At 45.9% G+C, this 25845-nt stretch overlaps 2 protein-coding genes across 2 annotated transcripts in view; one reads left to right on the top strand and one right to left on the bottom strand.

Moving 5' to 3' along the window:
* LOC308265016 (olfactory receptor 2G6-like) overlaps positions 1 to 25845 on the bottom strand; it is a gene marked incomplete at both ends in the record, with an annotated part of 658093 nt that overhangs the window by 487811 nt on the left and 144437 nt on the right. The gene's annotated exons all lie outside the window — the stretch shown is intronic.
* On the top strand, positions 11879 to 15954 carry LOC308265522 (cilia- and flagella-associated protein 144; the record flags this gene model as incomplete). Its single annotated transcript, XM_080699320.1, has 4 exons — positions 11879 to 12038; positions 13417 to 13476; positions 15156 to 15259; positions 15844 to 15954. The coding sequence occupies 4 exons, from the start codon at positions 11879 to 11881 to the stop codon at positions 15952 to 15954; spliced, it is 435 nt and encodes a 144-aa protein (XP_080555446.1).

Raw genomic sequence — 25845 nt, 5'->3', positions numbered from 1 at the left:
CCTGCCACTGCAGAAAACAGATTATTGAGCCTTTATGATGAACTGGTTGTTGATTGTAAAGCTTTACCTATGTTTATTTGTATTAAGCTGCATAATCCTTACAGGAGGCTCCTCAAAGTGTCCCAGTGATGGTGCAGAGAATGCAGGACAGGGAGCACAGGCCTCATGGGCGTGGGCTCTGGGCGGGGCTGACGGGCCTCAGCACCAGCACCCAGGCTCAGTCACTGCTCTCCCACTTTGTGTACCACCTCGTGTGCACAGAGGCATTTCACACACAGGCTGTCTGCAGGTGTAGTAAAGTGCCCCATCTCCAGGACCTTCCCGAAGCCCAGCTCTAACTCAGGTGGCTCTGTGGGGGCAGCCAGTGAACATCCAGACTGCAAGTGTGAACTGTGGAGCTCAGCAGCAATGTCACCTGGGACCGAGCATTTTGAAATTGCCAACCAAAATGAGTGTGAGCGACGGGGCCTGCAGGAATGCACAGCCCACAGGCAGTGCCCTTTGCAGACGGAGCATTTCATGATGCCACGTCCACAGGGAGGAGCCCCCTGAGCAGCTCCTGGGCAGCGCTGCCCACATGTTGACAGTTACTCTGTATCCTCCTGGTCCCCGAGGGAAGGCAAGAGAGGAGGCGCCTCCGATGCCAAGGTAAGGCGGCCTGTCTCCACCTGAAATAGACACAGTGGTTCGTTGGCGTATTTTCAGATGAATTCACATGTGAAAGTCTGACCATGTACACCACAGGGGACAAATGGTTGCCTGAGTGTGAGGAGTGTCAGCTGTGTCTCTTTAGCAACTGACACTGGACTTACAAGGATCCTCCCACAGCAGGTTCTGCTGTGAACTGTGTGCTGGCTCCTCTGCACCAATATTCCCCCTAGGCTAAGAATGTCCTAACTGTCCTCATGATGGAAGGAGAACAGTTACTCCTGGAGCATCATGTTCCTTTCCACAGGTGACCTCTGCACGTGCCCTGCCCCTGGAGCCTGGATGGCAGCTTCCCATCACTGCTCATGGTCTCCAGACCAGTTAGAGACAGTAAGTATCCTGGACTCAGGCATCACAGAGACAAGATCTAGTGACAGGAAGGTGGGTCGCCTCTGGCTTTAGCATGAGTGCCCTTCCTTCTGGCCTCCTGCTGGGGCTGAGGGCAAGTGTCAGTGAAGAATAGTGGGCACAGGGTTGTTGCACAGGGCTGTGTTTCTGACTCTGTGCACAAGGCTATGTTTCTGATTGTGCACTGTGCAGGATTCGTAGGCTCATATCATCTTTAATAGCAAAATTGGTAGAACCTACTTCTAAAAAAAAAGCCCCCTCATTGTGGTTGCATGTTTGTGTACGTGTGTGTACGTGCATCGCTACCCCTCAAAGTACATTGTACTTCACACTTTAAATGTGTGTAGTTACCAGGCGTGGTGGCACACGCTTGTAATCCCAGGACTTGGGAGGCTGAGACAGGAAGATTGCAGGTTCATGACCAGCCTCAGCTACTTAGTGAGGCCCTCTGCAACTTAGCAAGACTCTGTTTCAAAATAAGTAATAAAAAATAGAGCTGGGGGTGTAGCTCAGAAGTAGAATGGCCCTGGGTTCAAACCCCAGTACTGGAAAAACAAAACAGTGTACAGTTCACAGTATGCCAGGTGCACATCAGTAAACCATGAAAAAAAAAATTCTGTCACCTAAGAACAAGTAGAAAGGCTCTAAATAGGCAAAACAACGTGTCACCGTCACCACCTGGTGTCGATAGAAGGTCACGCTAACCTGGCCTCTGACCAGGAGGTTGCATTTCCCTCCACATGGTGTGGGGCCGCCATCACTGGCTTCATTTCCCGGGTGGATGGGGGACAGGACCTGAGGAGCGGGTACACTGTGGAGGTCTTGGCCCTGTGAGGCAACCGTGTGCTGCAGGTCAGGCCTTACTCTGCCACACCTGCACTACTGGGTTCATCCACACGGATGCTCACCTGGTTCTGGAGTCTGGAGGGTCTGCAGGGCTGCCCCAGGTCCTCCCCCTCAGATAACTGGGCCCCTGGGATGCACTCCCCAGGAGGCCTTCTTTCCATGGGAATTACTCACCCCAATCTCAAGCCTGGAGTGTGGGGAAGAGGCCTTCCTGCTGCAGAGACCCCAGGGTGCATCCACCCCAGCGCTGAGGCTCTGTGAGAGGAGGGGCGTCTGGAAGGGCTTGGGAAACTGGCTCACGTTGCACCAGCAGAAATGTGACTTTTCACTTCAGGTCCTGCTGCCAAAATTGTCAAACACCATTGCCATGTGGAAAGCCTGGCTCCCAGACAGTAGCAGATATGAATCCAGTAGTGACGATGAAGTCCAGGCAGATCCCAGCAACGCAAGGCATCCCCTGAAGAGTGCTCCTGGGGCTCAGCGAGACTAACGGCCACTTTGGAGCCTGAGGAAGGGGGTATGAAATCAGAAAGAAAAAAGAAACATGTGTTCTTTAAAAGTGTTCACAACACAATAAAAGAAGCTATTCTGTCTACTGGCTTTGAGTGTAAGGTCTGCAGTCCTCTTGCTTCACTCTTCAGAGAGGGACCCTGGCAGGGCTGTAGGGGACTGCTGGGCACAGGAGGCTTAGGGTCAGGCTGCCTGCAGCCCAACTACCCTCCCGGGGCACATGCTGGCCAGGCCACAGCTCCTGACCGGTCATACCTCGGTGGCATGTGTGACAGGCTGGCCTGGAGCACTGTGTCCCAGCTGGCCTCCCGAGCCCAACCCACTTGACTGTGAAGAGCCCCACCCATTGCCTGCTAGCTCGAAGACCTAAAAATAGCGCCGAGCGGAAGCTCTGTTAGGCCCATTAAGCAGTAAACAACTTTCAGGAAGTCCGGTAACTGGAGCATGGGGCGCACGGGAACACAACATACCACTGTTTGTAACAAATGAACTAATTTTGCATGGAGCGAGTGATCTGAGGCTGATTGGCTGCTTGGGATATATAAGCGGGGAGCGGGGAGCAGAGAGGAGAGGAGTATGTAAGAGCCTGGGATAATAGAGTCCGAAGAAGATCGTCTCCGGTGTCGTGCTTGAAAGCGACACTTGACCTCATGAGAACACTACCACAGGAGAGCGGCTCACTGCAGGCTCCCCTCCCTGCTTCTCCTCGCCCAGGCTACAGGTTCAGTTCCCTCGTGAGGTCACATTTGGTGTCCAGGAGCCTCCAGACAGGAACCGTGAAGACAAATGTGGGTTCGTGGAGGCATGCATCCTCCCCGTCTACCTTCCTCTTTACCCCAGTCCACACACAGAAGCCTGGTTTTTGGGGCATCCTGGTCTCACCTGAAGAGTCCCCAGGAGTGTACCTACTCATTGCATACCCAGATACATGTCCCTTGGTGGCCCTCGGTCAGATGCGTGGCCTCACCAGGCCCAGAGCCATTCTAGAATGTACCTCTGGTCGGCTCAACTGTAGTTTCCCTGCACACTTGTCCTTTGGCTCTGCTCTCTCCAGTCATCTGGGCTAGCACAGTGTGCGATGGGGAAAGGACTCCAGTAGCATGAGCAGATTGTGGGGCTCCTCTGCTTTGGGATACTTAAGCTTGACCTTTTTTGTCATCCAGTGAATGAACCAAAGGTTTCCCCAACCAAACATATGCTTCCAGAACCAAATCAAGTCTTTCAGAGTGTTGCAATTTTTTTCTGAAATGAAAATTGTGAGATGAGATCATTTATGTTTTCTTTGGAAGGTATGCTCAGCATGCCACAAACTAGGGGGTCCCTGACACAGTGGCCCTGACACTGCACAGGGTTTGCCTCCTGTCTTCCGGAGCCCTGTGTTCTGCTCGGGACTTCAACAGGTGTCTACCCTTTTACCACTTTGTTCAAATGGTTCTATTTCTCCAACTAATGTACCAGCATGTCTTTCCATGGAATGTGTGATGCTCCAGTTCTCTCAAGGATAATATGACAAAACAGAGGGGCTTATATATAGTTTTAGGACAGCACTTTAAGTACTTTCAGTGCATTCATTCATTCTGTGTGAATTGTGTCTGATCTTATGTGATGTCTACTAAGAGCACGTAAAAGCATTCATTTGATAAATTCACGTCTGTCTACAGTGCAGCGGAGGCCATGCTAACCTGCTGCAGTAGATACAGCACACCAAGCCCAGCAGCGTTAGCCAGGGCACTGGTGTTCACAACAGTGGACATTAATGTGGCCGGAGCCAATTTCCGTGTGGAGCCAGGTTAATGAATTACAGGACAAATATACTGGGAACAACTGCATGGCCACAAAAGAGTCGTTGATAATTCCCTGCATTACATTCTTTAGAAATAATCTAACTTGACGAGCACCAGGCAGGGGAGGGATTTAGAGATTCCCCTCCCCTCCTCCCTCATCCCTACTCCATGGACACAGCGTGGCGGTCGGCATTTTTTATGGCAGTGACCAAAGTCCCTGCCAAGAACTTTGGGGAGGAGACACACGAACTCCATGGCCGGTGGCTCCCGAGCAGAAACATCTCAGTGCAAACTAGTGTGACATGCCAGAGGGAAGCTGCTTGGATCATGGCAGCCAGGAAGTATGCAGAAACAGAAGAGACCAGGGACATAAACAATTCCAAGGCTGAATCCCCAGTGGGCCACTTTCTCCAGCCATGCCTCACCTGCCGGAGTCACCACCCAGTAAGTCAAATTCCAACTCCTATGAATGGACTTGTCTCCTGACAAGGCCAGAGCTCTCATGCTCAGTCATCTCACTTCTGAACACGGCCCCACAGCCAATGCGTGAGTTTTTAGGAGGCCATTCCAGTTCTGTCACAGTCCTAACAAGGGCAATAATTTGGAAATTTGGCCAACCTCCAATGACAAAACATCCAAGGGCTTCTGTGACCCCAAAGACCTATTGTGACCCAGACTGCAACTGAGCAGGGCACCCACCTGTAATGGTCACATATTTTATTTTATTTTTATTTATTTATTTATTTATTTATTTATTTATTTATTTATTTATTTATTTTTGGTGGTACTGGGGTTCCTGGAAGCCCTTCTACCTCAGGGATACACTCCCAGACCTATTTTACACTTTTTATTTGGAAATAGGGTCTCTTAAGCCAGTGCAGCTAGCTTCGAACCTGTGCGATCCTCCTGTCTCAGCCTCCCAAGCGCAGGGATTACAAGCATGCACCACCACGCCCAGTGACATATTTTAAAGATGTGCTTTTTATAATCCTGCTACTTAGGTCCTCTCCCTGTGCTTTTATTTTATTTTTTCTTTGTGGCCTAAATTGAGGCAAGGTCATTGGAGTTTTTAAAATATTTACATGATAGGAGACCAGTGATCTAGGAAATTTTGCATCCTGCAATATCTGAAATTGTACCACATACATTTTTGTCTAATAAACCTCATCAGACAGGATCAAAGGAACAGTCTGTTGATTTGTCTACTCTCATATCATTATGCTTCTGAAAAATCTACAAATATTCTCGATAGAACCAAGAAACCCATGGTTCTTTTTCAAAAAGTGTAGCCTATCAAAGAAGACTTTAAAAGAGAGGCATTTATGCTTCTGCATGGCTGCATCTCATTGGCACTTAGGAAAATAAATCATGGTCTTTGCCTGTCAGAGTTGCAAGTGCTCATGTGGCAGAGCTTCAGTTAAGGGAGAAAGTCCTGGAAATGGGGAACCATGGAGAATAGAGAAGTCTGGAGGGTTCTGCCTGGGCAGGAGGTCTCTGTGGCTAATAACAGGAACAGGAACCACAGACTCCTGACTTCCAGCCTCTGGGGTCACATGGCCCACGTGGTTTGTCCTAAGTCCTCCACGGTTTTTTGGGCTGCATGTTGATTGCTGTCTGCACTGTGATATGGCCCTCTAAGATCCTCAGTCCCCAACACAGGTGCCAAACACCTCAAGTAAATTCTTCTAGGACTTCAGATGCAGCCAGAGCTTTTCAAACTTATATTCCCACTAATAGTTTCTCTTTCTCTCTCTCTCTCTCTCTCTCTCTCTCTCTCTCTCTCTCTCTCTCTCTCTCTCCCTCCCTCCCTCCCTCCCTCCCTCCCTCTCCCCCTCTCCCTCTCTCCCTCTCTCCCTCTCTCCCTTTTCTCTTTCCCAATGTGCTTTCCAGAAACTTACTGGTATTCTAAGATTCTTAGGTCATACATAAATTAGCCATCTTCTAAGGGTAAAGATTCAGATGAACCTTGAGAGGGAGTGGGATCTTGGTCCAGGGTGCAGTCTGCAGAGAACATCTCAGGTGCTTGCAAGTCCTTCTGAGAAGACGGCATTGGCGGAGTCCGGAAGAAGGACAGGGTGTCTGGGCATTCTCTGGAGAAGAGCAGCAAACGCTGCCTTCTGCCCCAGTGAGTCCCCTGAGCTTTGTGTTTGGGGAGGACTGAGAGTAATGTTGGCACAGGCAGACCAACTGGAAGAATGGAAATAAATGAGGTCAGCGTGTTGGAGAGTCAGGAAACAAAGTCTGGGGGCACAGGGATCAGGAGATAAACTGTACAAAGTCAAGTCTTGTGCCAAAGCACCTTACAAGATGCTGCCCAGGAGCATGGGGGGAGAGTCAGGCTGCCTTGGGGCTCTGAGCCACTTCGACCCCACACTCCCCCTTTGCCCAAGTTCTAGCCCACCCACTATGCCTCCACTGTCTGCCCATGCAGTTCCCTCCTCTGGCCTTCACTGCCCTCCTCTTTTGGAAAATGTAGTGAATTAAATAGACTGGGAGTCACTTCTTTCCACCTTTCTAATCCCACTGCTCTCCTGGGCCCCCAGCCCTTAACTCTTTCTCAATCCTTGGCTCCACCTTTGCTGATGAGCAGCAGGACTTCGTGCTATTCCAGGAATAGCCCCTCTTCTTCTCTTTGCTGTCTTCCATGATCACTCCTAAACCTGGGCACAGGGACTACCTCCCTGGGAGGTAGGGTGGTGGTCTCCTCGCTGGACCAGAGAGCAGGTGTGCACACCTTGTGATGGGCCTTCAGTCCTGGGTAGATGGCAGGGGTGATGCTCATGATGGGCCTTCAGTCCTGGGTAGATGGCAGGGATGATGCTCATGATGGGCCTTCAGTCCTGGGTAGATGGCAGGGATGATGCTCATGATGGGCCTTCAGTCCTGGGTAGATGACAGGGATGATGCTCATGATGGGCCTTTAGTCCTGGGTAGATGACAGGGATGATGCCTGCTATCGGTCACCAGCTCAGCTATCACTTTGCCCAATTTCAGCCAGAGGAACCACAGTGCCCTTGGGAAATGCCTCCTACAAGCAGAGGTAAAGACCTCCCTTGCATCCTCACAGCCTGAAGGCTGGCCTCTCAGAGGGCTGCCTCCACTGCATGGCATGAAAGGTGGTAGAGCCTAGAAGGCAGGACTAGGTCCAGATCCACCGAGCTGATAGCATGTGAGGATCAAGTGATATTTTTAGGAAATGCTCTCCACTGGATGTATAGATTCAATAAAATCTCCATCAAATCCCCAGTATATTTTAGGGAAGTTGACAAGTTGATCATAATTTATAAGTGCAAAGGACTAAGAAATAGCCAAGACTCTCTTGGGAAGAAATTCCTATCACACATCAGGGCTTACCTATTAAATTATAATTTAATTATTATAATATTGATGATGCTGTATTGGAACAAGAAGAGACAAATAGATGAATGCATAGATTAGAGTCCAGAAGCTCACACACATGTGGACAAGTCTAGGGTGACTCCCAGATAATAGTTTGCTGCTGATATAAATGGTGTCACATTTTCTATTACTTTTCTAGTTTGCAGGAGACCTGTTCCAGCCAAGTCAGGGGTTCTCGGAGGTAGGTGAGGAGTCGGTGCACGAAGAAATGAGAGACAGCCGTTCTCAGAGGATCCAGAGGTGTGGCTCTGCCATTCAGAGCCATTGCTTTATTTTTATATGTTTTAAATGGAAGTATTTGGCATTAACAACTTTTGACAAAACATATTTTTACACAAATTCCTCAGCACACCTGGGTACATTTTCCGCTCTGTCTGGAACAGTTTGACTTGCCCAGATGAGATCATATTCCGATACCGTGGTTGAAAAAACACCCCAAATTATCCAAATTAACATCATACAATTCATTCTGGTTACCTAGCCACAAATATCAATTCTATTCTAATATTAACCTAACTAACAATGTAATTCTGCATTGCTGCAGAGCACATTAAAACCTGAGGCTAGACAAAAAATACAGAAAGTACAAGGGACTTTTGCATTAAAAAAAACCACACACCAAAATTATAAAAAAAAAACCTTCGAAAGGCACAAAGCATCTTAATTTTGTTTCATATTTCAAAATACAGAGTATACTATTTATTTTTTCATAAAACCTGTTTAAGCTGGGTGTGGTGGTGCATGCTTGTAATCCTAACATTTGGGAGGCTGAGACCAGAGGATCATGATTCACAGACAGCCTCAGCTACTTAGTGAGGCCCTTTTGCAAATCAGTGAGACCCTGTTTCAAAATAAAGAATAAAAAATAGGTCTGGGGGTGTAGTTTGGAGGTAGAATGCCCATGGGTTCCATCCCTAGTACTGCAAATAAATACATACATACATACATACATACATACATACATACATACATAATACAACCTGTTTAATTATTTCCTCAATAAGTTCTTTTGATCCTTGGTCAGAAAACACCAAAGGGGGGGCTGGCCCTTCCTTTCCAATCTCTCCATCACATATAATAAACTTTAACTAAACTTATCCCTATCCTCTATCCTAACTACTAAGTGCTAGACTTACTGTCTCCACTCCTAAAATTAACTGCTAATTTTATTGCTATTTTAACCACTAGGTATTCTATTAACTTATTCAAGCCTAACCATCAGACCCACACTAAACATAATTCTATTTCTCTAACATACAATGTCTACACCTAATTGAGTTGTTTACTAAAAGAATTCTTTTGTGCTTTTGTAAGCAGGCACCAAGAAAGTCCCTGCCTATCTAACCTCTCCATAAAAGTCTATTTTCGTGCCCAAACCCATTTTCCCTTAACCCTTACTATCCATTCTCTATCCTTATTATTCCAATAAAGGGTGAGGAGGGCTATGTATTGATTAGCTCTGGCTCCTTGAAATGGCAAACATGGACGCTCTTTAATGATATAGGCTGGCATCCTTTTATCTTGATTGCCACTACTCAGGTCCTGACAGGCGCTTCCTAATTAATTTTGCAGGCATCACGTTAGGCGTTTCCCCAAAGACTCAGCATCTATAAACAATTGTAGTTTTTTCAGTTTCTACCAGTCAGATTCTTACTATTTGGGACTGAGCAATTCCCAGTTTCTTAATACTCTTTTTCCTGTAACATCTTTATATGCAAAGAATAGTGTGTCTCATTAAGACCACCCACATCATTTGGCTTGATTAACAATACAGTTAGGACACAGAATACCAAACAGGGTCAATGTGAGTGTAGTCGCCATCCCCCTGCCTCGCAGGAGCCCTCCTCTCACTGGGACCTTGTCTAACAGCTCGAGGGACCCGGGCCTAGCACCTAGCCACCAGTTGGTTTTTCTGTTGGCTTAGTCTCTTCATGTTGGTCCTACTTGAGAAAACATAGAGATTTTGAGATAAATCAGCCCCCCTGAGGGCATTAAGTAAGAAGGGTGAGGTCTCAGGCCATTCATTGCCTTTCTCTACTCTCCACAATTTCCCAGTACACAGTCTCCAGGACTGGATGATTCCTGTCTCCTGTTAGTAACAGTAGAGTTGGGAAGAACATTGGCAACTTACAAGCAGAAGGCTGTCACTGAGTTGGATGGGGACAGAGCAGAATGTGAGTTTTGGGCAGAGAAATCAAAGCTGCAGATATTCTCCCCCTTTTCTCTACATCTCCATGAGTGGAGTGGTCCAGGCTGCCAGAGGACTGGTCTCAGGCTGAAGAAGGTCAGGCAGCAGTTCACAAACACAGCCTCACTTCATGTCGTCAAGCTAATTGTGGCTTCTTGGAAGAATGCTGGTTCCTTTCCATTTTAGCCTCGGGTAGTCATAAAGGTTTCAGGAGCTGTTTGAGGCCATAGGTCACAGGCCTGACCCAGAGACAAGAAACAAAGGCCATTGTTCAGCTCAGCCAGCATCTGTACGACTGCGTCCTGAATGATGTAAAGGCTCATACAATAACATGGGCAGAAGGACCCCACAGGCACCCAGCCAGCAAACACTGGCCACACACATCTACCAGACTGTGCCAGGGCCTGCTGTGCAGAGATGAGTCAGGTGCATTTCTGTTGTCAAGCAACTTAGCCCTAACAAAGGCATTTAGCAAATAACTACCAATGTGGGGTAGAGCAAGGCACAAAGAGAAACAGGACTGGGCTCTAGAGTTTAGAAAGGCTTCTGAAAGATTACCTGGGAACTCATATAACGACTGGGTAGGCATTCTCCAGATTTCCGGAGGGAAAGGAGCAGGAGCAGCAGGCACCAAACCAAGGAACTATGAAATAGCTTGCTGGACTCAGGGATCTGCAGAAATGTGCACAGAACTAACATGCCTAATCCCATGTCCCTGACCTAAATGTACCAGTATTGGGAAGAGGCTTCAAAATGTATTAACGTACTAGTATTGGGAAAAGATTCCAATTTTAAAAATATATCTTTGAGAGTGTAAAAAAAAAAAAAGCCAGGAGCTTCAAGGAAAAGGGCCTTTTTACATTTCTAAAGAGAAGCAAAGTTTCTCAGGAAAAAGGGCCTTCTTACATTTCTAAAGGGAGGCAAGGTTCCTCAAGGATGTGAGGAAATCCTTAACACATTTTGGAATGTAACAAAAGGTGTGGGGGTCTGTGCCTGAGACAGAGCTGCCCCCTGCCCCAGAAGGGGCAGATATGGATGGATTGGAGACAGAGCAGAACACCTGGGTTAGAGATAGGGCAGAATATCTACATACCAAAGGACCTGCCAAAGACTTGGTCCTGTTAAGAACGCTGGGCATGCAGGGATTTGGGGTGATTTCCTTTGAACCACCACCACCCCTGCCATTTCTGAATGGCATAGGGCTTTAACTGTCTTCTGTATTTCTATCTTTTTAATAAACTTCTTTAAATCTTCAGCAAGAGTCTGGACTACTGTGTATTTATCCTTAGCTCAGCACAAGAACCCTCGGTTTTCTGTTTTGGTTTTGTGTGTGTGTGTGGTTTGGTTGGGGGAAATTGATCTTCTCCCCAAACCGTAACACTACACACACCAGAAACATGCATAAATGAACGAGTAAGTGAAGTCCTGGAGGGAAGAGCAAAGCACCCGGGCCTGTGTTTGTATCTTTCCAAGTGAACTCTATCATGTAAGGAGTCTAGCTGGGCTTAATTCATGGAAACAGAAAGTGAAGGGCTGGGTGCCAGGGGCTGGAGGCAGCTGAAAATGAAGATGTTTTCAAGGGTGTGAAAGAGCTCTGGGTGTGAAGTGTTTAACACCCATGAATGACTTACTTAAGAATGGCTAAGGTGGGAAATATTCTACCATGTTTATTTTTACCACAATTAAAATTTGAAAATAAACTAAAATGTCACCAGCTTGCGTAGAACTAGGAGAGAGTGATTCCATGTTGTCACTCTGGTGAGAACGATTTTTCAGAAACGAAACCTCCCTCCGTTGTTTTCGGGCTTTTGTTTGGTTGGTTTGATTTTTGTTTGTTTTGTGGAACAGCCATAGAGGGGTTTCATTCTGGGGATCTACTTTAAAGTGGGAAAGGTTCCCTACTCCTCCCTAAATCTGTTTTAGGAAAGGACTGGCTAGGACCCAGGTGAGTAGGGCGCCTTAAACAGAGCCCTGAGAGGTGGGGGCTGGGCAGGGAGGGTGAAGCCCAGGCGCTGTCCAACCCGCCGCGGTTGCCTGGAGAAAGAGTGGGACGCCGTTGCCAGGAGACGGCAGAGGCTCTGGACCCGCACCCAGGATGCCAGGACCAGCACAGCCAGGCTCAGCCGGACACCAGAAGGAGAAGGTGGCAGTGCAGGACGAGGTCCACCAGAACCAGATCTTGCGCGAGCTGTACCTGCGCGAGCTGCGGACGCAGCGGCTCTACACGCAGTACCACGTGAACCCGCTGCGCAAGGGTGAGGCGGCGGCGGGACCCGAGGGCGCGCCCACCGCGCTACACTTGGGCGCAAACCGGGTGGCTTTTTACTTCTTTCGCTTCTGTGGTAGTTTTGTTCTGCAGGGATTTGTTCTGGTTGTTTGCACTTTGGTTTCCTTTCATCCGCTAAAGTGTTTTCCTCCGGATTAGTACTGACCTAGACGTCCTCTGCAGAGTCCGGAGGGGTGGATTCTGGGCGGCAATGCCTCCTCCTCTCACCGCGCAGGTCCAGCGCCATTTCCTCCCGTCCGGAGACGTCTGCGCCCCCTAAAGGCCACCGGGTCCCCTCCCACCTCTCCTGTTACTGCAGGGGCCCAGCCCTCTCCCAGGTCCAGCTCTGGGAACCGGCCTCCTGTCTCCCCAGCGCCCCATGCACCTGCTAGTCACTGGGCCGCTTTTTCTCCATGCACCCGACCTGCCCCTTCCTCTGTTCTTGGGTGAAGGCGAAGGACTTGACAGGCGCTGAGGCTTCTCCCTGCTCACCGGTTTGCTTACTGTCCTCTATATGAACGAGGCTTTGCTAATAGAGTTGTAATAGCGCGCAGAGTGACATAAATGCACACATCTTAGTGTGCTTGCGCCTCCTCCCGCCTCTCCACTGCCTCCCTCTCCTGACCTCGCTTAACTTTACATCAAATCCATTGCCATGAATGTGGCCGGAGCCCGGGGAAGAGGAACCTCCTCCGTCCTCACTCCTGCAGCCCGGAATCCGGGGCTCAGAGCTGCAGGGTGGTTCGTGGGCTCTGTCTTCCTGTGCACAGCACCGTCTAGCTGACCTGGCTTGGCTGCCCAGCCTGTCTGCCTCCTGGAAACGCGCTGTCAAGAGGACTTTCTGTGTCTGTGCCGAGCTCCAACTGCACCCATCAACCCCACCTGGCTACTAAGATCTTGCAATGCAGCTAGAGTAATTGAGGAACTGAACATTAAATTGTGTTTAATTTCAGTCAAATTCAACCGGTGACCTGGGAGGCAGAGGCAGAATGGTGATAAGTTCAAGGAGAACCCAGGCAACTTAGGGAGACTTTGCCTCAAAAAATAAATAAATAAATAAATAAATAAATAAATAAATAAATAAATAAATGGCTGGGGAAGTAGCTCAGTCATAGAGCACTCAGGCTCAATTGCCAGTATTATCAAATAAATGGAAATAAATCAAGCAGCTGTTTGTGGCTAGCAGCCGCTGTGCTGGACAGCGTGCTCTAGGCTGTGGGTCCCAGGGTCTTGTTGACTTTGTTCCCAGCACCCAGCATAGAACCTGGGATGTGCCATATACATGTTCTATGGGTGCCTGGTTTAAGGGGAGTCTTAGAGGCAGGGGCTTATGTTCTAATGTGAGCTGTGATGCTGTTTTTCTCTAGTTCACACAATCACCAGAAAGCCCATGTCTTGGCATGATAACCTAGAGGAACCTGCAGATGGTAAGTGCTGGGAATACTGTGAGAAGGAGCAGAGAGGCAGCTAGCCGGAGAGAACTCGGGGTAGTGTTACATCAGGGTCTTCTGCTATGATCCTGGAAACTGGATTCATACTAACCAAGCTCACAAGAGACTGGCATATTCACCCCTAATGCCCGTTCATTAGCTGTCAAGCCAACAAAATGCCTCTAATGGTCTTACCATTGTTAGGGTCCGAGAGATGCCCCCACCTCAAATAACAGAGAACTCACCAGAGGATGCAAATCACAGGCAGAGTTTATTGCAGCTCAGCAGAAACTGGCATGCCAGGGTCAAGTCTCTTTCACAAGCACGCAGGCAAGTGGTCAGAGCGAGACCTCGAGCACATTTCAGGCTTTACATTTATAGCCCCAGAGGGGGCGTTAACATTGGGGTACAGCCAATAGAATAAAAAGGTAAACAAGTACAGCCAATGATTTTAAAGAAGGCACATTACAATTTGAATCACAGCAAATAGACTTAAAGGTTAATTCCCCACGCCACAGCCCACCAAAGAGCGGTTTCTCTCTTGTGCAGGGTACGTGCCTGGTCACTAAGCTGACCTCAGGGCATGGCTGTAAAAGCCAGATGTTTACTTATAGATAAAGGGGTGTGACAGACTCAGAACTCAAAGAAAAATATTTGTAACATCAGAACACTTAAAAACACTTCAAAAACATTTCAAACTTCAAAAACAACTCTTAACATCAAAACAAGTCTTAAGTTCAAAACAACTCTTACTTAATTCTATATCCTAATGTCTTAATTCTATAAGGGGAGGGGGGTGGCCCTCACAGCACTCTTACACCATCACATTTATTCACCGAGAAAGCATTCAGGTGTTACATACAATGGGTTCTGAGATCATGCTAACTAAGTTTGAATCCTGGTTCTGCCATTCATTAACTGTGTGGCTTGGGCCAGGTGTTTATTTTTTTTTAATATTTTGAGCCCATTTCTTAGGGTTGTTAGGAGAAGTAAACAGAATGACACAGTGCTTAGAACTGTATCTGCTACACGGTGCTTGGGAAATGCTAGTTGCTATTGTTGCATGATTCCGGTGGGTGGTCAGAGGGCTGGGGCTGGGTGGGAGCTCCAGGTGCAGTGAAGAAGAGGTACAGAAGCGGGCCTGTGAGCACCTGGACAGCAGAGCAGGGTGCAGGCTGATGTGGTAACAGCAGGGAAAGCCGGCCCCTGCCTCGGACAGTGGAGTTGGGGACGAGTCACTGAGACTGGTGCTCACAGGCTGAGAGGCAGGTCAGGGGAGAGGCCAGGGGAGGGCCTGTGCAGTGCAGAAAGGCTCAGGGAGGCTGCTGGGATCAGCAAGGCCTCTCCCTGCCCAGCACCCTCCAGCTGCTCCTTTCCTCAGTGTGGACCACGGCCTGCCACAGCCGGGTCCCCTCTCATGCACAAATGTCCTACGCCCCATCCCCTCCCCCATGCTTCATAGGAGAAGGCCAGTGTCTGCCTCGCTCAGTGCTGCCTAGAACAAAGCACTTAGTACTCAGCCTGTTGACTGACAGACGAGTGAAGGTCCAGGCACCCTGGCTGGAGGCCCAGGCCAGAGGCCAGCTCACTCTGCCCAAGGAACCCGCGGCCTGAGTAAGCGCCACTCCTATTAGTCCACTTTCTGGCCACTGCCTGACTCGTGCCCTGTCTCCCAGCCAGGTTTCTGAATCTCATTCACCACGCTGCTCAGGGGCCACGGAAGAAATACCCAGAGACCCAGACTGAGAGTCAGGAGATCGGGTGGGACTCGGAGCCCTTGGTGAGTGCGGCTCTGGCCCTCGGTGCCAGGAAGAGGTGGCAGGCCAGGCGGTGGCCAGGAGAGCAGAGGGCCAGGCTGGCCTGGGACCCACTGGCTGTGCGCCTTGGGCAAGGGTCTGTGCCGTTTTCTGACTCAGTTCCCTTGCCACAAGACAGAGGCATTGCAGTCCCCACATACAGTGCTGTTAGGAGGAGTGAGTGAAGTATTTGTAAAGTGCCTCGGACAGTGCATGGCACGTAGTAACTGCTGGATAATTGTGGCTGGCTGGGTGCTGTGATGTGTAGGGAGGAGCAGAGGAGAGCATGAGGTCCAGCCTGGCACAATTGGAGGGAGGGCACCAACCATGAACCAACCAGAGCAAGGTCATGGGCCAGCCTAGACCAACTATGGGGAGGGTGCAGGGTCCAGCCTGGAACAACCAGGGGGAGGCTGCGGGGCCCAGCCTGCAGCCAACCAGAAGGAGGGCACAGTGTCCACCTGGAAGAACGAGGGGGAGGAGCAGGCATGGGACCCAGCCTAGAACAATCAGGGGAAGGGCGGAGGGTGTCCTGGAACAACCAGAAGGTGGGCGTTCTCCTCTCTAGGTCAACCCAGAACGCAGCGACCACAGGCTGAACCACTTCAGGGTCTACAACGACATCACTCTGTACAAGGCCAAACTGTGGAGCCTGGGGGAAGATGATCGCCACACGTAGTGTTCCAGCATGGGGTGGGCTGCGCCCGGTTCCCAAAGTGATGCTGCCCAGAAAAATAAATGCTCCCTTTAAGAAATAGAATCACAACAATATAGTTATACATATCACAGTCATGTCTATTGACAATTCTAGAATTGTGCAGCAGTCTGGACCAAACAGCTCCTGATGGAGCTCAGGATGTCTGCTCCATCACAGGGGTGGATTATAGTTGCATCCCAGAAAGAAAGTTCCCTGCATGGAGGGAAGGGAAGGGAAGGGAAAGGAAGGGAAGGGAAGGAAAGGGAAGGGGAAGGGGAAGGGGAAAGGGAAGGGAAGGGAAGGGAAGGGAGGCACAGCCACTGCCTGATGGTTACAGCACCATCCATCTCACCTGAGCAGAGTGTGAACCTCAGCGGCTTGGACAAGCTGCCTTGTTTGCACTTTGGGGTAGGTCACTACACAAGGAGAAGCTTAAGCCAAACTTAGAATGTATGGGGGCAGCTTAAGCCATACTTAGCACTTTAAAGGTTGAGCCTGGCTTCTCCTTTTCTTAGTTTTCACATCTCTGCCCTGTGAGAGTTGCAGGTAGAGAGGGCAGGCCGAGGTGCATGCAGTGATCTCTTCCGCCATTCCAGATACCAACAAAGGATGATAAAGGGATTTTAGAATTAGTTATGAATCCACAAAAACATAGAAAATGGAGAAAACCATTAACAAGCAAGAAAACTGAAGACATATTTAAAGGCCAGAACGCTGTAGGAAAGTGGTAGAGACTCCAAATGCAAGCTGAGTGGGATGCCTCCAGGCATGGAGTCCAGTCTCCCAAGGCTCCAGGCAGGGGTTTGGGGACTGCAGGACTGCAGCCTGTGAGGCGAGGAAGTGTTTGTGGGCACTGGCAAGGAGTCCACGGGCCGTGCCAATCCACACCTGTGCAGCGAGGTTTAAAACACCTCTCCCATAGTTGGCTAGAGGGTTGCTCCCAGAGAAATGAGAGAAACATAGGACTCAGGGTCACTGAAACACAGGCAGAAGAGGGGTGTGGGCTGAAAGCAGTCAAAGCTTACAGAAGTGTAGCTCCTGAGTTTGAAGTGGGAGTCATCCTCATCAGAAAAAAGTGAAACTAAAGAAAATGAAGCCCTAAAAAAATATTTCCACATATGACATCTGATGATCCTCTAAGAGCCAGGAATGACCATCTACTATCACACCACCAAGCATTCCCTTAAAGCCCTGCTGACTGGCCCCTGGCCCAAGCATCTGTCCCCCTGCCAGGGCCACACCCCTCTGGGTGAAGAAGGATGAGAGGCAGGAATCCAACCCCGGAACCCTAAGATGACTGGAAGGCCTGGAAGATGCAGGACCACCTGCCTCTCTCACAGCTGAGGAGGAAATGCATGTAGGGGAAACCAACAAGGTAAGAGTCAGAGGGATCCTCCCAGACACAGGAGCCACTGCTCTGGAGCTCCTCAGGAAGACATCACTGAGACAGATACAGCAGCAGAGAAAGGAGAAACAATGCAGAGGTAAGGAAAGAGGTATCATGTAGCAAATGAACGGGAGCAGAGAAACTCCAAAGGATAAAGCCAGGTCCAGAAGGCAGTGATGGCTAAGACACCGAGCTGACCTCGAGGGAGCCTGGCCTTTACCTCTGCAGCCCCCACCGCTGCCATCCAGCATGCTCACAGCCTCAGATCAGTTTAGCTCTGAGTAGTCAAACTGGGAGAGGAGCAGCCCTTCTTAGAATTGGCTTGCGGTGTAGATGTCAGTGACATGAAGAAGCTGGACCAAGGCTGAAACTACAGAACACTGAGGGAAAAACAGCCAGGACCCAGGATCAGGGGTGGTACCCACAGTCTTGATAGAGAAGGCCCTGGGCAAGTGAGTGGGGCAGCGTGGGCTGGAGCAGCAGCAGGACCATGACTGTGAAACCCAAGCACGAAGGACCTGGAGCCAGGCCCTTCCAGGTCCAGTCCCAGCAAGGCTACATTTCCAGAGCAACTCAAAGGTTTGGCCTTATCAGTGACCACCAGCCAAATTGGGAGGACAAACAAAATACCCTTTGACAATATGTCTTTGCCCGAGGAAAACAGATGTCCAAAACCAAGTAATTTTGGCTTCATTTTTATAAATACAAAAAATGTTGATAATGATCCCTACCTCTCAGGACTGATGTATTAAAAGTATTTTATAGTAGCTGGGCGTGGTGGCACACGTTTTTAATCCCAGCATTTGGGAGGCTGAGACAGGAGGATCGCAGTTCGAACACAGCCTCAGCTACTACTTAATGAGGTCCTTTGCAATTCAGTGAGACCCTGTTTCAAAATAAAGAATAAAAAGTAGGGCTGGGGGTATAGCTCGAAGGTAGAATGCCTCTGGGTTCCATCCTCAGTACCGCACACCAACAAAAGTATTTTATAGTAAGATGCCATCAGTATTTAGAAATGGTTTACTACTTATTGGAGATTATAAATTGAACCATTAAAAGCAGCTTATGGTAGCATACCATTAGTATTTAGAGATACTTGCTTATTGGGTATTATAAACCTAGAGCTATAAAATGATCACTTTAGCATTTTTGAAATAAGAAAGTATGAAAATCATAGAGAAAAAATAAAAGCTAATTTCTAAATTGTGAAATGTGATCATCATTGTGACTTTTCCTTTGACTTGGTTGGACAAAAAAAGAAATTGTTAAAGATCTTTTATTCCAGAGTGAAGGGAAATGCATCTAAGCAGAAGAAAACATTGCCCTTTATTTAAATAGGTATATTTTGTCTTTGAGTCTTGATTTTTGTTTTGTTCTGAGAATCAGTGACTCACCAATACATAACAAGGGCTCACCAAAAATGGATCCCCCTAGGGCAAATTTCAGCAGTTTGTCCCCCTTTTATATCTTAGAAGCCCATGCACAGAAACTCAGAGCAGACTGGTAGTGAGCAATGAAGTCCTGCATGTGTGCAAATATTTTTGAATGCTACATAGAACCTTGGTTCTGCCACATAAGCACAAATGAAATACTGGGCACTGTTTCCTTGCTGGGGAAGAACAGGCTTATTTCCCTTTTCTGTGTCTGTGTTTGAAATCACCTCATCAACAAATGCAATTGTTTTATATATCCATTTTTCTGAAGGAAACTGAGGCAACTTCAGAAGCAAGGTCACTCTCTGACCTTCTTTTTCCTTTTTTCCAAGAGCTGGCTATAAATTATGTGACCTACTTCCTCTGAAAGTAGGTCATAGACCCTAATTCTAGAAGGTCCTGCCTTATACTCCCAGAGAAGGAACGTCACAAATGAACCTGAACAAACTAACCTTGTCTACCTGCCCCTCCTCCAGTTTACTACCATTAGGTCACACCCCAGTGTTCAATATTACTTCTACATGACCATCCATCAAAGTAGTTTTGCCTGGGTCTATGGGTTTTCATGTTGGAAGGCTCCAGTGTCACACAAGAAGTAAATTCACTATGCCTTTCTCTTGTTAAGCTGTCCTTGTTAAAAAGCGTATCAGCCATAGACCTTGTGTTTGGTTATGAAAAGACATTCTTTTTTTCTCCCCTACACTACCAATTATAACCTTTTTTTCAGATATGCTACTATGCTATAAATTCATTTTCTCTTGTTTATGAATTTTATTTATTTATTTATTTATTTATTTATTTATTGCGGGTCTGGAGATGGAACCCAGTGGCATTCGACCTCCGAGTTACATTCCCTGCCCTATTTTTTATTCTTTATTTTGAGACAGGGTCTCACTAAGTTGTGGAGGGCCTCACTAAGTAGCTGAGTCTGTCCGCAAACTGTGATCCTCCTGTCTCAGCCTCCCGAATGCTGGGATTACAAGCGTGCACCACCACACCCTGCTGTTTTTGAATTTTAAATGTGGAGTTGTACCGAACTTTTGCAATTTGCTACCTTTTCTAAATACTATTTGTGATATCCATCACATTATTTTGGCCCCAGGGGTATTCTACCTCTGAGCTACACCTCTCAGCCCTTTCTATTATTTTATTTGAAAGTGGGCCTAAGGTGCTAACACTGCTCATACCTGTGACCATCCTGTCTCAGCCTCCCAAGTACTAGAATCACAGATGTGTTACACTGCATTCTGGCCCATAGCATTATTTTGTAGTTTGTACATTTTTTCCAAGAATATGGCATTCCCTTGAATACATATGTTACAGTTGATATATTCATCCTATGACTGTTATTTCCAAATGTGACTATTGTGCATTCTATACTTATGTTCTCACACATATGCAAAAATAATAAATAATAAATAAATGGTACGTACCAAAGGGTAGAGTTGATAGGCTACAGTGTGCATACCTTAAAATATGCCAGTGAAATTTGAAATGGCTATACCAATTTATAGTGCCTCCAACACTGCAATTTTGCATTTGAACAAAAATTAGTATTCACTGAGCTTTTGCATATCCAGTGGACATATATAACTCATTGTGATTTCAGTATTTTTTGTTTGTTTGCTGTCTATTAAGGTTGACTAATATTTAATCTGTCAACCATTTGGTATATTTACTTATTTTTTTGGTGGAATTCAAAACAGGTAGGTTTTACCACCAAGCTATATAGCCTGAGTCCCTTTTTATTTTTAGACAGGGTCTTATTACTTTGCTGCTACTGGCCTCAAACTTGAAATCCTCCTGTCTCAGCTTCCCAAGTACTGGGACCATAGATGTGCACCACTGAGCTCAGATTGCTTTTTTATGAAATGCCTATCCAAGTCTTTTGCCCATTTTCTAGTAAATGTCTTTTTTTCATAGATGCATAAAATTACTTTTAATAAATATGATTTTTACTTTGTATACAATCTGCTAGTTTCTGACCAAGCTTTGTATTTAAATGTTGTTATCATATAAATGGGACTACTAATATTTTCTCTTATGAGCCAGGCATGGTGGTGCACGCTTGTAATCCCAGCATTGGAGAGGCTGAGACAGGAGGATCGTGGTTTGCGGACAGCCTCAGCTACTTAATGAGGCCGTCTGCAACTCAGTGAGACCCTGTTTCAAAATAAAGAATAAAAAAAATAAGGCAGGGGGTGTAGCTTGGAGGTCAAATACCCCTGGGTTCCATCCCCAGACCTGCAAAAAAAAAAATCTTATGGTAGTGCTTTTCATATTTTGTTTATACAATGTGTTCTTATGCTAAGATGTTCTCCTGTATTTTCAAAAAGCTTCAAATTTTTTTTTCATATTTTGCTTTTAGCCTGGCCAGAACTGTGGTATATAACAATAAGTGATATTTATTTTTTCCATAGGAACAATGATTGTTCATAGAACAGAGTAATCTTTCTTTTCCTCATCTGCTCTGGTTTCCTTTGCAGTTACTTTCTTCCCAAACTGACTATTCTGCCTCTGAGCTACACCCCCAGCCCTTTTTATTATTTTATTTGAAAGAGGGCTTTTCAACTCCCCCTCCTGCCCTCTCCTCAGGAATTTTACCTGATCCTTCAATGACCTTCCTGTGCGCATGTAGCTAATCACTAATAACTAATCCATAGGTTGCACTGTACTCAGTCTATCATAAAAACTCATTTTTGTTGTTTATCTTCCTCCTGGTGTTACTTTTCCAGGTTTTCCTCTTAGTACTGGAGTGCACCTAGCTCAGTTTTGCATTTCTCTTTTACCTATTCTCTGGTAAGTTGGTCAAGTTTTTGGTATTTAAAATAGTTCTACATAATACTTACAAACCAATCCCTTCTGACCAATCCTCTTTTGGAACCCCAGACCCAACCATCCAACTGCTTGCCTCCACCTGCCTCATCAGATGTAGCATTCACCAAACAGAACTGACCTGTGTCCCTTCTCACTCAGAGCTTCTTGTACTTTTGGCTTTCCTCAGGCACACAAATGGCAGGGCGCATCTCAAGTGCCTCAGTACTTGAGGTTCTAAAAGTACTGCTTTTAGAACCTTCCTTGATGATTCTCTGGAAACCCAAACCCAATCACAGTGAGCAAATCCTGTTGACCCTATTTTCAGGACTGATCTTGTTCTACTCAGTTCTGTGGTAGACTCCTGCGTTAGCCAAGGGCCATTTCTAAAGCAGCTGAGGTGAAGACAAATCTGATCATGCCACTTCTGGGCTTAAAACCCAACTGAAGCTCACATTTCACTGTGGGTAAGACCTACTGCCCTTTATGTTAAGCTATACCTCTACTAGTCTCCTATAGAGGTGAAAATCATGGCCATCTTTTTCATCCACATCATAATAGACCATGGCCAACACACCTATAACAAAAGTCAGGTTAACAAGATCAAAGCACAACAAATTTATCTGATCATAGTTGCATGGGGCACCACAACCTTCAGAATAAAGAACCTAAGGCCCAGGGTGAACTAACCATTTTTATGTTTAGGTCCTATGAAGCCAGGATGGCTACACAGAAAGAAGCATGACTACATGAAAAGGAGCGTGTGTGAGATCTAATAGAATGAGTGGGGAAACCTGCAAGGCCTGTCAGTTCAAGATACTTCTCGGCCCCTCTGAGCAGCATTCCATTCTCCAGTGTGAAACTAGCTAAGAAATGGAGTCACAGAGGTCAAGAGAACATAAAATGGGGCCAGGGAGCCATTCTGAGAGGGCACTCCTATATGTTTCCACCTAGATGAAGCAGAAACCTTTGGGCCAATAACTTTTTAACATGATGCCCGTAACGGCCATAGTGAGCTTTCTCCTGGCAACAGCACTGGTAACAATAGCCCATGTGGTTCCTCTTAGGAAAACTTGTATGTACCAATTTTTTCCTTGGCAAACTATCTGTGCAAACTGCCTTGAATTTATTTTGTCTGCATTTTTCCTTTGCTTTAAAAGTCCTATAAAATCTGAATTTTTAGGGAAAGTTTCTCTAATTATTTCTGTCCCAGAATTAAATAGTTTATTTATTTATTTATTTGGTGGTACTGGGGTTCCTGGAAGCCCTTCTACCTCCGGGCTACACTCCCAGACCTATTTTTATATTTTTACTTGAAAACAGGGTCTCTTAAGCCAGCGAGGCTGGCTCCGAACCAGCGCAATCCTCCTTCCTGTCTCCGCCTCCCAAGTGCGGGGATTACAAGTGTGCGCCACCACACCCGGCGAAATAAATAGTTTAAATACTAAATAAAATAATTCCTTGCAACAATCCTTATGTTTTTATTTCATATTGCTTGTGGGGATGTGGGAAAGGACCTTTTCTGGAATGAGTCTTGGGATGTACAATCAAACTGCATAACTGGCTGCTACACAGAAAACAAAGGAAGTAGAAAATGACCTCTAGGCTTTATGGCTAGATTTATTAAAAGAAGGGGGTTTGATTTATTAGCTACCTTGGGGAAGAGGAATTTGTTATTATGGCTTACTTCAGGGGTGAATGAGGAGCAAGACTGGAGAGAAGGAGAGATCAGAGAGACTTTGCTTCTGAGGCCTGGGTCACTTAAAGCCCAGAGCAATGGACCCACCCACTGATGGGCTGAAACCTCTGGAAGCAAGAAAACAAAACGGATATTTTCTTCCTTAAATTGACTTGCTCGGGTATATTCTAACAGCAATAATAAACTAACATGTGAAGAGAAGTAGAACTCTGTAAGGCTTTCCTCACTTCTTTATTGTATAGTTGTTTTTTTGTCAACATAAGTCCTTTTATGTATTTCAAAGAAACTAGGAAAGCAGGTTACATATACAGAATCCTTATGCTCACAGGGCTTTTCTCTGATATGAGTACATTAAACTCAGGAACATCATAAACTCAGGAACATCATAAAAAGTGAACATCATACATTCAAAAAGTTTTCTCATTTGAGTAACTAGCTTTTTAAGGCAACTGAATATACTGAGTGATTTACTACACATATATTTTTTCTTTAGAGTGAGTTCTTGAAGGTGACTGGAAATAGTAAATCATTTGTCACTTTTTTTTTTAAGCATTCAAATGGATTTTCTCCAGTACAAGTTCTTTCTCTTTACAAAGGGAATAGTAATAACAGGTATTGCTCATTGTTTTCATTAATTGAGCTTCTCTCAAATTTTTGAGTGTTATGAGTGAAAGCTTTACCACATTGTTTACCACATTCATTGGACTTTTCTACGGTATGTGTTTGTTCATGTGTTTGAGTTAAGTGGATTTATTGAAGGCTTTACCACAGTTTTTATTCACAGTGACTATATTCATATTCTTTAAGGTTACTATAGTTAGGCAAGATCAAGATTTCATTCATGTATTTGAGCAAAATGGTAAAGAGTGAAGACTACCATATTATGGATACTCATGGGGCTTCTCCATAGTGTGAATTGGTTTATTTTCTCCAATAGAACTGTAACAAGTAAAGGCTTTACCATATTGTTTACATTCACAGGAATTCTCTCCAGTAGGAATTCTTTCATGAGTATAAAGGTGAGCAGAGACAGTGAAGACTTCATCACACTGTGCACATCCATAGGGCTTTGCTCTAGTATGAGGTTTGTTCATGTGCTTTAAGTTACTGGAACTAGTGAAGGTTTACCACATTGTGTACGTTCATAGGGTTTCTCTCTAGTTTGTGTTCTTTCATAAATGAACATGAAGGTAACTGGAACACATAATGCCTTTCCCAAATTGTGTACATTCACAGGGCTTTTTTTTTTTTTTTTGGTGTGTGTGTGTGGTATTTGGGGTGGAACCCAGGGACTTTTCTACCTCCGGGCTATACTCCCAGACATTTTTTATACTTTATTTGGAAACAGGGTCTCACTAAGTTGCTGAGAGCCTCATTAAGTAGCTGAGGCTGGCTTCGAACCTGTGTGATCCTCCTCACAGGGCTTCTTTTTAGTATGAGTTATTTCATGAAATTGAAGGTGAGGTGGACGAGAAAAGACTTTACCACATTGTTTACATGTTTAGTCCTTCTGTCTAGTATGAGTCTTTTCATGTCTTCGAAGGTGAGCGTTACGATTGAAGGCTTTACCACATTGTTGGCATTGAAAGGGCTTCATTCCAGTATGAATTCTTTCATGTCTGCGAAGGTGAGTGTTACTAGTGAAAGCTTTATCACACTGTTTGCACACATAGGGCTTTCCTCCAGTATGCGTTCTTTCATGTATATAAAGGTAACTGCAAGTAGTGAAGGCTTTACCACATTGTGTACATTTGAAGGGCTTCTCTCCAGAATGAATTTTTTCATGTATATGAAGCTTAGAAGGGCAAAGGAACCCTTTTCCACATTGTTTACATTCATAGGGCTTCACTTCTGCATGAGTTTGTTCATGACTTCTAAGGTAAAAGGAAGTAGTGAAGGCTTTGCCACACTGTTTACATTTATAAGGCTTTTTTCCACTATGAATTTGTTCATGTTTCTTAAGGGCACCACGAGTAGTAAAGACTTTACCACACTGTGTACATTTATAGGGCTTCTTTCTGGTTTTAGTTGGTTCATGTTTTCCAGTAAATCTTGAATGACTGAAGGATTTATCAATCCCCCTACATTCATCAGGGCCATTAGTACTGTGCATTATCATTTGTCTTTGAATATTTGTGGAAGAAATGAAGCGATTCCTATATCGTTTAAATTCATATGGCTTCTTTCTACATTTCTCACTCTCACATGGCTTGGTTTCAGAGTAAGATATGAATCTCCTATTAAAAAACAAAAGATATATGAAGACCTTTCAACACACACACTGCATTCACATGGATTTCCTTTGGTAGAAATTCTTTTCCAGATTAAGGTATAGAATCACACTGAAAATTATTACTCTGAGTATTATTTTTATAGTGGCTTTCATATAACTTGTTATTAATGATCTTCTATTTATTAATCGGTCTTAGACTTACATTATTACAATATCAGAAAATGTACAAGTTTTCTGTCATGTCTAAACAGTTTGAAAGTAAATTGGTTGATTCCTTTACAGTACGGTTCCCCATATTTATTACCCA

The sequence above is a fragment of the Muscardinus avellanarius genome, assembly GCF_963383645.1.
Source record: "Muscardinus avellanarius genome assembly, chromosome: 7".
Classification (NCBI taxonomy): Eukaryota; Metazoa; Chordata; class Mammalia; order Rodentia; family Gliridae; genus Muscardinus; species Muscardinus avellanarius.
Note: the sequence above shows the minus strand (reverse complement) of the source record. Positions and strands in the feature narration are given on the sequence as shown.